This window comes from Ailuropoda melanoleuca, chromosome 1 (genome assembly GCF_002007445.2).
Source record: "Ailuropoda melanoleuca isolate Jingjing chromosome 1, ASM200744v2, whole genome shotgun sequence".
NCBI classification, from domain to species: domain Eukaryota; kingdom Metazoa; phylum Chordata; class Mammalia; order Carnivora; family Ursidae; genus Ailuropoda; species Ailuropoda melanoleuca.
This window is the reverse complement of record NC_048218.1, coordinates 206,257,830-206,268,953: the sequence shown is the minus strand read 5'-3', so window position 1 is coordinate 206,268,953 and position 11,124 is coordinate 206,257,830. Positions and strand designations below refer to the sequence as shown.

At 51.0% G+C, this 11,124-nt stretch overlaps 2 protein-coding genes across 2 annotated transcripts; one reads left to right on the top strand and one right to left on the bottom strand.

The window, feature by feature from the left end:
• Nucleotides 1–8,569: 8,569 nt before the first annotated feature.
• LOC100484926 (GTPase IMAP family member 5) lies at nucleotides 8,570–9,634 on the bottom strand. Its single transcript, XM_034649171.1, is given in 3 exon segments — nucleotides 8,570–9,318; nucleotides 9,320–9,496; nucleotides 9,569–9,634. Coding segments are annotated over 3 exon segments (819 nt in total). The 3' UTR covers nucleotides 8,570–8,742.
• GIMAP5 (GTPase, IMAP family member 5) lies at nucleotides 9,489–10,771 on the top strand. Its single transcript, XM_034639424.1, has one exon. It carries the CDS (start codon nucleotides 9,633–9,635, stop codon nucleotides 10,596–10,598), a length of 966 nt encoding a protein of 321 aa, XP_034495315.1. The 5' UTR covers nucleotides 9,489–9,632; the 3' UTR covers nucleotides 10,599–10,771.
• Nucleotides 10,772–11,124: the final 353 nt, after the last annotated feature.

Genomic DNA, 11,124 nt, shown 5'->3' with positions numbered 1-11,124 from the left:
ATCTGTGACATTTGATCATTCTAAGCCGCATCTTTATTCTTAATTAGGGTCAACAATTATATACCCTAAAGCCCCCAGTAAGTGCAAGCTGAAAATATTACTGATACTACATTTTTCAGAACCTAAACTTTTGAACAGAATGAGCTCAGAGTGGTGAGAAGCCCTTTGGTGATATTAACAAGGTTATTTCCCGTGTTTGTGCAAAAGCGTGTTCACCTATGCACACAGCCACTGCTGTACCCATACATCTCTGGGGGCACGTGTGCGGTGCCCTCCACACTGCGGGGCAAGGGAAGATGGCTTGAATCTCCTCCCTGCTCCTATCCCGGAATGCGCAGGATGCCCTTTGAAGAACAGGCTGAAAACTTGCCTTTTGATTTTAATCTTTATTTCCATCACTTGTTTTTGTTGAGTTCACCACTCAACTTGGTGGAGACAGTTTCCACTTTATTTATTTTTTTATTTTTTTCAAGATTTTTACTTATTTATTTGACAGAGAGAGAGAGAGAGCCAGCGAGAGAGGGAGCACAAGCAGGGGGAGTGGGAGAGGAAGAAGCAGGCTCCCAGCGGAGGAGCCTGATGTGGGGCTCGATCCCAGGACTCCAGGATCACACCCTGAGCTGAAGGCAGATGCTTAACGACTGAGCCACCCAGGCGCCCCAGACAGTTTCCACTTTAAATCGAGGAGAAAGATTTCAGGGGGTAGAGTTCAAAGCGATCTGCTCAGATAAAACATTTGCTTTTTTTATGATAAATAAATACATGCTATTGTTTAAAAAATTACTTAAACCCCGTCGTTAGCCAGAACGTAGTTATAAGCAGCAGGGCTTCCTTCCTAGGAAATGACCTGCCTCTCCCCTTTTACTGACCGTTTCCTACCCATGCACCTGTCCCAGCTCCCCAAGGAACGCTGTGTCCAGCTCCAGCGCCCTCCAGTGGGGGAAGGAGGGAGGACATTGCTGTTACTTGTAAACTGGAGTGGGATAACTGGGCGAGCTTCAGACCTCTTCGCAGACCTCTTCCACGTTTCCCTCCTGGCACGCTCTCTCTGCGCGGCTCACTGGAGTGTGGCAGGACACGGGGCTTCCCAAGGGACGTGCAGGGAGCCCCCTTCCACTCTCCTTCGCTTGGAGGTGCTTTCCTGGTCAGCGGCAGTAGCTCTTCTAGAAACCGGCCCGACAGTCCTCCAAGAAGATGAGGTGCTTCGTCACGTGTATTGATGAATTAATGGGAGGACGCTGGCGGGAGACGAGGGAGGCAGCCTGCTGACCAGCCCTGAGTTGGGTTTTGAGCAGGGGAAGCGCGATGACGGTGATGTCTGGAGGAGACCGAGGGGCCACCAGGGAACAGTGACTGGGGGTGGGGGGAAGGAGGTGGCGGCCGCCCGTGTGGCCCCAGGTGGGGCCGTGGGACTGGAGGGGCAGCACTGCGGCTGGGGAGGAGAAATTTCCTCAAAGAACAATCGAGGAAGACGAGAAAGCCTGAGCTGGCCCGGAGGAGGAGGGTCTCGTCTCTTTCCCTTCCTCTCAGGCGGGCTTCCAAGAGCGCCTCAGTGCTAGGTCCTCTTTCTCGGAGGACGTGTCCTGCGTCCTGCTGGCCGCCGCCCACCGCCCACGGGGCAGGGGACACCGTGGGCCCGGCCGCCGCAGCCTCGCGAGCGCAGCCGTCTCTCCCTGGTCCCTCCATCCCCTCCATCTCGAGGTCCTGAGCCAGGAAGGATTCGGATGTTTGCCGCGTGGTGGATCCCGTGGATCCTGCCGTGCAGTTGCCCCAGAGGTAAAAGGAGTGGATGATGTCACCTGACCCCAAGATCTCTCTCTCTCTCTCTCTCTCTGTGAGTCCAGGCCTGCACACCTGCGCCTGGCTCCCTCTCTGGAGACGACCACTGAAGACGATCCAAGGGCAGTATGTGGGAAAACAGAGAATCTTGGTTTCAAAATCATCAGCATCACAAATAAGCCGATCTCTCAAAAGCATCAGCTTCCTCATGTGCCACCAGCTATGCAATCACATCTTCCAAAAAAGAAAAAAAATCTCCTTGAAAAGAACCAGCCAAAATGACAATTATGTTCAGGTTTTCTCTTTCCACTACTTTCAGTAGAAGGAATTGGCTGAACTGATGTATCAGTGTTCTCCAGAAAAACAGAATCAATAGGATATATGTATGAATATATTTAAGGAATTGGCTTATGGGATTATGGGGGCTGATACGTCCAAAACTTGCAGGGCACGCTGGCAGTCTGGAAACTGAGGCAGGAGCTGATATTAAAGTCTTGAAGCAGGATTCTTTCTTCTCTGGGAAACCTTGCTTTTTGCGCTAAGGCCTTCAACTGATTGCACAAGGCCCACCCACATTGGCAGGCCATCTTTACTTAAGCATCCAAAGAAGGGTCTCATAGCAACACCTAAATTAGTGTTTGATTAAGTCACTGGGCACTGTGGCTTAGCCAAGCTGACACCCAAGACTAACGATCACACTTGATTTGAAAGGCCCCTCCACGGATGGCAGGATAACAGAAAATGTTGAGGGCTGGTTTCCATCCAACAGGCCCACACTTACTTTGACATAAAAGTAGGGACTGAGTTGAAGACTCAGTACTGTGGTTCCTCAGCCAAGATAACTCTTATTTGAATTGTACAGAAAGTGAAACAAACTTTACAAACCAGGTTAGACTAGTTTCCATGGGACCTGGCCAAAGAATAGAGATCCCAGGGGGCTGATAAGTTGCTACCTTTTTTCTCTTTTGGTTCTAAAATACCATTAGGATAACTTACAAGGCATTACCAGGAAACTGTCTGATAGAAGCTGGGTTTTGACATTCAAATTAAAAGGATTCCCAAGTTATTTATTTATTAAATTATTATTATTTTTTTCTGCCAAGGTGATCCCTGAGGCTAGTTTTGCATGTGGAGGGGCTAGACCATACCCTACATGGCATGATCCCAAGAGCACTAGGAAAATCCTTTTATTTCAAAAAGGCATCTTTTTTTCAATTCAACTCTCCTGAACTTAAAAATTACACAATTAGAGATTCATTCTTTAGTATCAATTCCTGAAAACTGTTATAAGAAGAATACTCTGAAACTTTGCACACAGCATGCTCTTGGCTTTGGAAAGGGCCCTGTAGGTTTTTCCCAGTAGTGAAGCTTGAGAAGTCATTCTTGGGTGAAACCTGAGTGGTCTTTCTGAGCACAGGACATAGGGGGTAAGAAGAAAGAGAAGGATCAAGAAAAAGGTGCATGGGGGACAATGGAAGAAGGTGAGGGCAGGTAAACCCAGACAAACCAGGACGAGTCGTTCATATCAGTTGTGGGAGATTGCCGTTGAGTCCAGCTGGTCGGTGGGGTGGAATGTGTATCAGTAAATGGAGAGAAGACCTGAGTCACTAAGTTCAGGCCAACTGTTATCTCACCAAACACCCCTGCTTCCGTGCTCTCAGATCAAATAGTCTACCCCAGGGGCATCTGGACTTTACCTGTCAGCACTGGGACCCTAGAGGCAGACAAGGGAGCCTGGGTGCCCAGTTGGGAATGACCAGCTTCCTTGTTTGGTGTTCTGGTGGACGAGACATTTTCAGTGCTCCTGTTAGTTAACTACAGATTGTGGGAGATCACGTGCACCTGCTTGCACGTCTGCACTGCTCAGTCCAGGCCGAGAATGGCTGCTGGTCAGCAGACCTGCGTTTGGGTCTTGGCTTATCCAGTAAGTTGGGTGTGACCTTCAGTATTTGCTTCTTCTTGCCTTAATTCCCTCATCTATGAAATGGGGTGCTTTGTGTCATCCAGCTTCAGTATGAACAATCCCTGCATGTTTTCCCTTCTGGAACAAAATGGAAGGGCTTCAGAAGGGTGGGGAGGATGCTTTCACCACGGGTAGGGTCTAGGGCAGCTCTTCACGCTCCGGGGCCATGAACTCAGCACTGGCGTGGCAAATTTACCAGTGAACTCAGCACTTGGGATGGCAGTGAAAGGTACAAGGCCAGAGTCACCCCAAGCTAAAGAAAATGTATATTCCCTGGAAATATAATGTATTGGGCTGTTTGCTGTCTCCTTAGGGTGAGTTTTTCTAGACAAGCCCTGTCATCTTATAAAACAGACACTAGGCAGGGATGGGAGGAGGAGAAAGTATGGGACAAACAGCTCCGTGGTTGTCGAAAGCTCTAAGCATTGAAGAGCCTACAGGGTGGGAACCAATACAGATAACGTTTCCAGAAAGAGTAGCAAAAATCATGTCTGAAAAGGAAAGGTCCCAAGGACTCTGGTCAGCTGGGGTAGTTTATTTCACAGCCCAGTGTGAATTCCCTTTATATTCTCAATACAGGTGTAAGGTGTTCACTCTGAGCCCCGTCCTGCGATGGGATCAGAGGGTCTGACAGCCTGATTCAGGGATGCTGTTTCTTCTAGGTCTTTCCCTTTTTCTCTTTTGCTCTTCTCCTCCTCAAAAGGCATTTATTACTCTTGTAGTCCATGCTGCTAACACATGATACTGTGCACTGGCTTGTACAAGACGAGTACTGATTTCTCACTGTTCTGGAGGCTGGAGGTCCAAGATCAAGGTGCTTGTAGATTTGGTATCTGGTGAGAGCCCACTTTCTCCCCTGAGCTGGCTGTGTCCTCACATCATGAAGAGAGGGCTCAGGTCTTTCTTCATCTTCTTGTAAGGACACTGATTCCATCATAGGGGCTCTACCCTCATGACGTCATCTACACCAAGTTACCTGCCCAAAGCCCCAGCTCCAGGTGCCATCACACTGGGGATTAGGGTTTCAGGATATGAATTTCGGGGGGTATGCATTTAGTCCACAGTAATTGCACGCTAACTTTTCGTGTGCTCTGACGGGTGGAGAAGAGAGGTTAACTCCACGATTTTCCTCACTGAGGATCGTCCTGGTGGGCAAGACGGGCACTGGGAAGAGTGCCACAGGGAACAGCATCCTCTGCCAGCCAGTGTTTGAGTCCAGGCTGGGGAGCCAGCCCGTGACCAAGACATGCCAGGTGGAGACAGGGACCTGGAATGGAAGGAACCTCCTGGTGGTCGACACGCCCCCCATCTTCAAGGCGGAGGCTCAGACCCAAGGGTCGTGCAAGGACATTGGGGACTGCTAACTGCTCTCTGCTCCAGGGCCCCGTGTGCTGCTGCTGGTGACCCAGCTGGGGCGCTTCCTTCTTCTGTTCAACCCTCTCTCCCTCTGAAGGCCCAGGGCAGTGAAGGTAGCCCCCTGAACAGGGCCGCCCAGGACAGAAACCTGGTTCCCTCCCTGATGCACGAATCCCCTGCTTTTGAAAGTTGGTGTTACGCCACTTTTATAAAAGTATTGCACGAGCACCTGTTTTGGCTTAGTGAAAGAAATCCGAAGGGGATGTTCATTCCTACAACAAGTGGCAAAAAGTGAAAACAGCATTCCGTGCTGGTTTTGCAGTGAGTCCATTGGAGCGGCAGCATGCTCCCCGGGCGGCCAGCGAGGCGCTGTGAGCGCCTTCCCTGGGGAGCCCCACGCCGTACCTCAGCATCCAGGCGCCACAGCTCTGGGCTTGATCGCCCCTGAGTTTGTGCATCCATTAGCAAGATGTGTGTTAAGGTATCAGAAAAGCCAAAAAAAGTTCATTCTGGGTGGTCCGGGAATGCTCAAAACTTTTCCATATAAATTAATGGTAATTGTTCCTTTGCTTTATGCCCTGTTGGCTTCCGAAAGGTTTCCTGGGAATGCCCTACCTTTGGAAAGCGGGAAGAGTCTGTGTTGTGTCCAGGACTGCCTTGTATTAATTTTACCCCTCCTCAGCGTTGCCCACGGGCGTCCTCTCCTCTCCATCCATTCCTTTCGCTACAGCTCGGGTCTTGATGGCTGAGACGGAAATCTCTTCTAAATGTTGTCCCTACCCCCAGGCTTACATGTATATAATCCCACCACCACCTTGCTGCCACACAAATCTTGTTAAAAGCCTCCAGTGACTTCCTTTCTCTTGGAGACGGCAGTGGAACCCCGAGGGAGCTCTCCAGGCCCCCCCGCCCAGCCCTGTCTCTCCCTGCACCTCCCAATGCTGATTCACCCTCTCCTCCTGGACAGTGGCTTTCCCCAGCCCACAGCGACCATGGGGGAGAGGCCAGCATGTTCCCAGACGGCACACGCGCCACCCCATCTAGCCAGCCTGTGTGCTCTTCTTCTGGCAGACTCCTTATCTCTAAACAAATTACTCTTATTCCCATTTCCATGTGCCTTTCATCCCTTCACCATGCGGTCCCTTGTGTGGCGTGGGAGCCTTGTATCATTTATCTTTTATCCTAGATTCCTCGTGCCCAGCTTAGAACCCGGCACTCAGCACTCACGTAGCAAATGCGTGCGGAGCTGGCTGCATGAGCTCAAGGAAGGAGAGATCAGGTAAGGTTGGACAAATCGGGAATACTGCCTTCAGAAGTTGGTCCTTGGTTGGAAAAATCAGAGTTCCTTAGCCTGTCCAGGGCTTGAGGACTTAAACCTAACGCTCCTTGAACACGTCTGGCGTCAGTTACGTGGTACGGCTGTAAATGGCAACATGGTACCTTTGTCACCAAGAGAGGTTTGGAGATTGATACTTGGGCGTCACATCGAGTTCCTAAGACTCGTCCCAGAATTAGGCATTTACCCATCCAGCCACAGGCTGCCTGGGAGTGTTGAGGTTGTGGGATATCGGTGAGGTTCAGTGCGGTGGAATCCGGAGCCGCCGACCAAGAAAGAGCTCTTGAGACTCTTTGGTGCAAAATGGTGGTTTATGACAGGACCCGTGGGCAGAAAGAGCTGCTGCCCTGGCTTGTGAGGGGTGGCTGATTATATACTATGGGGTTGGGGAAGGCAAGGAAAAAGGGAGGTTTCAAGAAAGTACTTTCATATGTTAAGTAAGACTCACTGGATACCGGCTACTGGAGGCCTTGCCCTTGTCAAGTGAAGGTTGTTTTTCCCTCTAGCAAGGCGTTAACATGAAGGTAGTTGGGAACTTCCTGGAGGAACATTACATTCTGCCCGCTTCAAGTATCTGTCTATGGGCTGCAGGTTACAAAGACATTCAATTGTATTTACTTTTCCTTCCGGAAGCTAGGTTATTGATATAAATGATTTGTTCCTGTAGACTGCTAAGACATTTGTAAACTGAGGGAGACTCAAGTCCTGCAGGACTGTGGTCTCTATAGGTTTACTATTTCTTTGTCCTTTAGGGCAGCCAGCAGTGCCTGAGGAACAACACATACACCCCAGGGGGGAGAGGGGTTGCGGGGTGTCAGTTTCTGCCTTGTCCTCAGCTTGCCTTCTGTTCCCTCATCAGATGACTGCAGGTCTCCCTTACAAGGTACAAGGAGTAGAGAAGGAAGGGGTGGGGCAGCTACCAAAAGGAAGAAGGCAGGGGAGGGGCCACCAAGGACCCCCTCATCTGATTTCCTGTTTGCGCTGAATTTATGACCTCTGCTCAAATTACACCCCAAGGTTGGCCCTCTTCTCTTTTGTACCACTGAAATGCCGGGCACGACCCTTTCCCCGAATTCCCACGGAGAGCACACATGATTGAACTGGATGGTACTGGGTTTGAGGTTAAGATGTTGCATTACTTAAGAGACAGCTCAAAAACAACAGGAAATACGCCCCCAGAGGGACCCAGTGTGGTCTGCCCTGTGTTTTATACAGCCTGTGAGGTGCGAAAGCCCTTCACAGTTTAAAATCGTTGAAGACATCAAAGGAAGAATAATGTTTCATGGCCACATCCGAAAGTTACATGAAATCCAAAGGCCACTGTCTGTCAAACTTTATGGGAACGCAGCCTGTGGCAGCTTTGGCACTGTCAGGGCAGAGCTGAGTAGACTGGAGACCTTTTTTTTGTTAAGATTTTTCATTTATTCACTTAAGAGAGAGAGCGTGTGATATGGAGAGCATGAGCAGGGGGGAGGGTCAGAGGGAGAGGGAGAAGCAGACTCCCCTGAGTCTGAGCAGGGAGCCTGACCCAGGGCTCAATTCCAGGACCCCTGAGAGCAGGACCTGAGCTGAAGGCAGACACAACCGACGGAGCCACCCAGGCGCCCCAACTATAGACCATTTTTAATGGTCTAAAATATTCGCTATTCGGTGCTGCCACTCCTGCTCTAAGAAATTATAGTTCCTTTATTTCCCAACCCCTGAGAATTTCCCAGTGACTGCCTTCCCTAAGGCTGAGCCCCCATCCTGCTGCGCTGATCCCTTTCCCTCCTTTCCCACCATGCACACGCCCCCTCCTGCACCTGTTCCCAGCCCTCTTCTCGCCTCAGGAACTACCCTCCCAAGCCCATCCTCATCATTCTGTCTTGCAGGGGTGGAGGTGGGGGTGGGCATCACCTCTCATGACTAACTCTGATGAAATCAGGTATGTTTCTGAATAAAATAAGGAATTCTGCCACTGGCTTTTCGCAGAACACCTGTCTCCCCTCAATAGCCTGACCGGACAAAGTAGGGCCCAGAGGTGGGACATCCCCACGGCTTCACCACCCAACACCTGCTTCCCTTCATGTCTGAAATATTTCCGGGCAGTTTCTCGTGTACCATCACAATTTTTAACAAAACAAAACAAGAAAAAACATTTTTTCCTTTGATTTTATTGACCTAAAAGCACTTGAAGAAAATGGACAGTATGTCTGATGTGACAAAAAACAAGAGAACGTGAAATTATGTAAAAAGCAAAGAATCTGACACACAGAGATGGCGACTGTGAACACATGAACCCGCTGATGGCAGAAGTCACTGAAAACACTCAGTGTCCATGAGTAATACACAAGTTAATTAAAGTGGCAAGAAAAATCAAAATGCATATAATGAGGACAGCAGTTATCCCAATGTGGGAAAGCATCCACCTTCTGACTTTGAGGAGCGCCCCGCACGCCCAGTTACTCCTGGTGTCTCTCAGGTCCCGCCTTTGGTTTTCCAGCTGCGCGCGCACCTTGGCCAGGTAGCGCCGGTGCTCTTCCCCGTGGGCGCGGCCCCCCCCTTGCTGCAGCCTCTGGGCTTCAAAGAAGAGGTCATTGCTGTGGAAGGAGCCCTCGTTCTCCCTCTCCAGCCTCCCCACCACAGCCATCAGCTGGGCCAGCTGCTCCCTCTGCTCCTCCCCGGTGGCCCTGTTGTTGAAGCCACAGTACCGCCTCCCGCACTCCTGCATCAGGCTCTGCAGGCTCTGGTTGTCCGTGAGTGTGATGTAATCGTCCAAGGACTCACCGTTCAAGTCCTCCTTGTGGGTGAAGAGGACCACCACGTGTTTCATGGCTCCTGCCCCGAAGACCTCCTTCACCCTCCTCACGGCCACCGTGTCCTGGGCAGTGAAGCGCCCCAGCTGGGGTCACCAGCAGCAGCACATGGGGCCCCGGGGCAGAGAGCAGGTAGCAGTCCCCGATGTCCGTGCACGTCCCTTGGGTCTGAGCCTCTGCCTCGAAGATGGAGGGCGTGTCGACCACCAGGAGTTTCCTTCCATTCCAGGTCCCTGTCTCCGCCTGGCACGTCTTGGTNTCCCTTGGCTGTGGGTCAGAGTATGAGCTGCTAACGCAGGCTTTCTATGATACATGATTATCCTAAAGTTGTGTACAAACTTTTGTATGTATCTCAATAGCATTGGTTTTGGGGAGGGAGGTCCACGAGCTTTCACGAGATACCATGAAGGTCCATGACCCGAGAATCCTAAGAATCACTAGCTCAGCAAGAAACAAAGAACTGTTTGTTTGTTTTTTTATAGGCAGAGAGGAAGATAAGTGGTTTGCAACATCGTCCTCACTGAGGATCGTCCTGGTGGGCAAGACGGGCACTGGGAAGAGTGCCACAGGGAACAGCATCCTCTGCCAGCCAGTGTTTGAGTCCAGGCTGGGGAGCCAGCCCGTGACCAAGACGTGCCAGGCGGAGACAGGGACCTGGAATGGAAGGAAACTCCTGGTGGTCGACACGCCCTCCATCTTCGAGGCAGAGGCTCAGACCCAAGGGATGTGCAGGGACATCGGGGACTGCTACCTGCTCTCTGCCCCGGGGCCCCATGTGCTGCTGCTGGTGACCCAGCTGGGGCGCTTCACTGCCCAGGACACGGTGGCTGTGAGGAGGGTGAAGGAGGTCTTCGGGGCAGGAGCCATGAAACACGTGGTGGTCCTCTTCACCCACAAGGAGGATTTGAACGGCGAGTCCTTGGACGATTACATCACACACACGGACAACCAGAGCCTGCAGAGCCTGATGCAGGAGTGCGGGAGGCGGTACTGTGGCTTCAACAACAGGGCCACCGGGGAGGAGCAGAGGGAGCAGCTGGCCCAGCTGATGGCTGTGGTGGGGAGGCTGGAGAGGGAGAACGAGGGCTCCTTCCACAGCAATGACCTCTTCTTTGAAGCCCAGAGGCTGCAGCAAGGGGGGGGCCACACCCACGGGGAAGAGCACCGGCGCTACCTGGCCAAGGTGCGCGCGCAGCTGGAAAACCAAAGGCGGGACCTGAGAGACACCAGGAGTAAGTGGGCCTGTGGGGCGCTCCCCGGAGTCACAAGATGGATGCTTTCCCACAATGGAATAACTGCTATCCTCATTATATGCATTTTGATTTTTCTTGCCGCTTTAATTTACTTGTGTATTACTCATGGACACTGAGTGTTTTCAGTGACTTCTGCCATCAGCGGGTTCATGTGTTCACAGTCACCATCTCTGTGTCAGATTCTTTGCTTTTTACATAATTTCACGTTCTCTTGTTTTTTGTCACATCAGACATGCTGTCCATTTTCTTCAAGTGCTTTTAGGTCAATAAAATCAAAGGAAAAATTGTTTTTCTTGTTTTGTTTTGTTAAAAATTGTGATGGTACACGAGAAATGTCCAGAAATGTTTGGGACCTGCAAGGAAGCAGGTGTTGGGTGGTGAAGCCATGGGGATGTCCCACCTCTGGGCCCTACTTTGTCCCGTCAGTCTACTGAGGGGAGACAGGTATTCTTTGAAAAGCCGGTGGCAGAATTCCTTATTTTATTCAGAAACATACCTGATTCCATCAGAGTTAGTCATGAAAGGTGATGCCCACCCCCACCTCCACCCCTGCGAGACAGAATGATGAGAATGGTGTTGGGAGGGTAGTTCCTGAGGCGAGAAGAGGGCTGGGAACAGGTGCAGGAGGGGGCGTGCACTTGG